Source organism: Arachis ipaensis, chromosome B04 (assembly GCF_000816755.2).
Source record: "Arachis ipaensis cultivar K30076 chromosome B04, Araip1.1, whole genome shotgun sequence".
Taxonomy (NCBI): Eukaryota; Viridiplantae; Streptophyta; class Magnoliopsida; order Fabales; family Fabaceae; genus Arachis; species Arachis ipaensis.
This window is the reverse complement of record NC_029788.2, coordinates 109635104-109635969: the sequence shown is the minus strand read 5'-3', so window position 1 is coordinate 109635969 and position 866 is coordinate 109635104. Positions and strand designations below refer to the sequence as shown.

The following is an 866-nucleotide window of genomic DNA, read 5'->3' as shown; positions in this document are numbered from 1 at the left end:
ATAGTGTAGACAAATTTTTTTTCTCCAACGATTAGAAACCATTGCTAAAACTGAAAAAATAAACATTGCATATTTTGTTGTAGTGGGTGTTTGTGATTTCAGGTTCTGAACAAAAAAAAAATTGAAACAGAAGGAATTTCAAGCCTTATTATTAACAAAAATCACTTCAATTTATTAGCACAAATAATATGAAAATAAAAAATCTTGATGAGGTGAAGAAATTGGATATATAATATTAATTAATATATAAAATAAACGAGATAAAAGGGTAGAGAGATATGATAATTACAATCCACCAACAGTGATAGCTGCTCCAGCTGAAAAAACTGTGCCTCCTTTAGCACCATGGTCCATGACCAATCTGCTACCATAATAACACAAAAAAGACCATATACCAAAAACAATACCATTATTGCTTCCAATGGCTAAACCTTTAGCCAACCCTTGTTTGAGTCCCAAACTCAGTGACCCTTGAAGAGAATTAGAGAATGCATTTATGGTCTTATTTTCTCCCACATATGAATACACTGTTCTTATTGAACATATTGCTTGTTCAGCTATTGCACCTGCTTTATTATACTCTTCTCTCATTTTCTTTGCTAATCCCATTAATGTCTTGCCATAAATGAAGCCAGGGATTACAAGAAGAATTGTGAATGGGATCCCTACTATGGCCAATCTCCATAGCATTGCAAAACCAGCTATGTAGCTCCCAATGAACAATGAAAAGTTCATCAACAAATTTGGTACCTAATTTTTTTAGGGGGAAAAAAAAAGAAAAAGACAAAAGAGAGGAGTTATTCATGTCAAAATATGTGTTTTTATTTTTCGAATTTCGTCCGTGTATTTTTTTATTTGGGTTTAGT

General features: G+C 32.2%; 1 protein-coding gene across 1 annotated transcript in view; it reads right to left on the bottom strand.

The window, feature by feature from the left end:
- Positions 1 to 866, bottom strand: part of LOC107636829 (ABC transporter B family member 15-like) — an 11097-nt gene that overhangs the window by 6509 nt on the left and 3722 nt on the right. Inside the window, exon 4 of the mRNA XM_021121544.1 lies at positions 290 to 750. Coding sequence (XP_020977203.1) covers positions 290 to 750 — 461 coding nt within the window. The remainder of the gene's footprint in view (positions 1 to 289; positions 751 to 866) is intronic.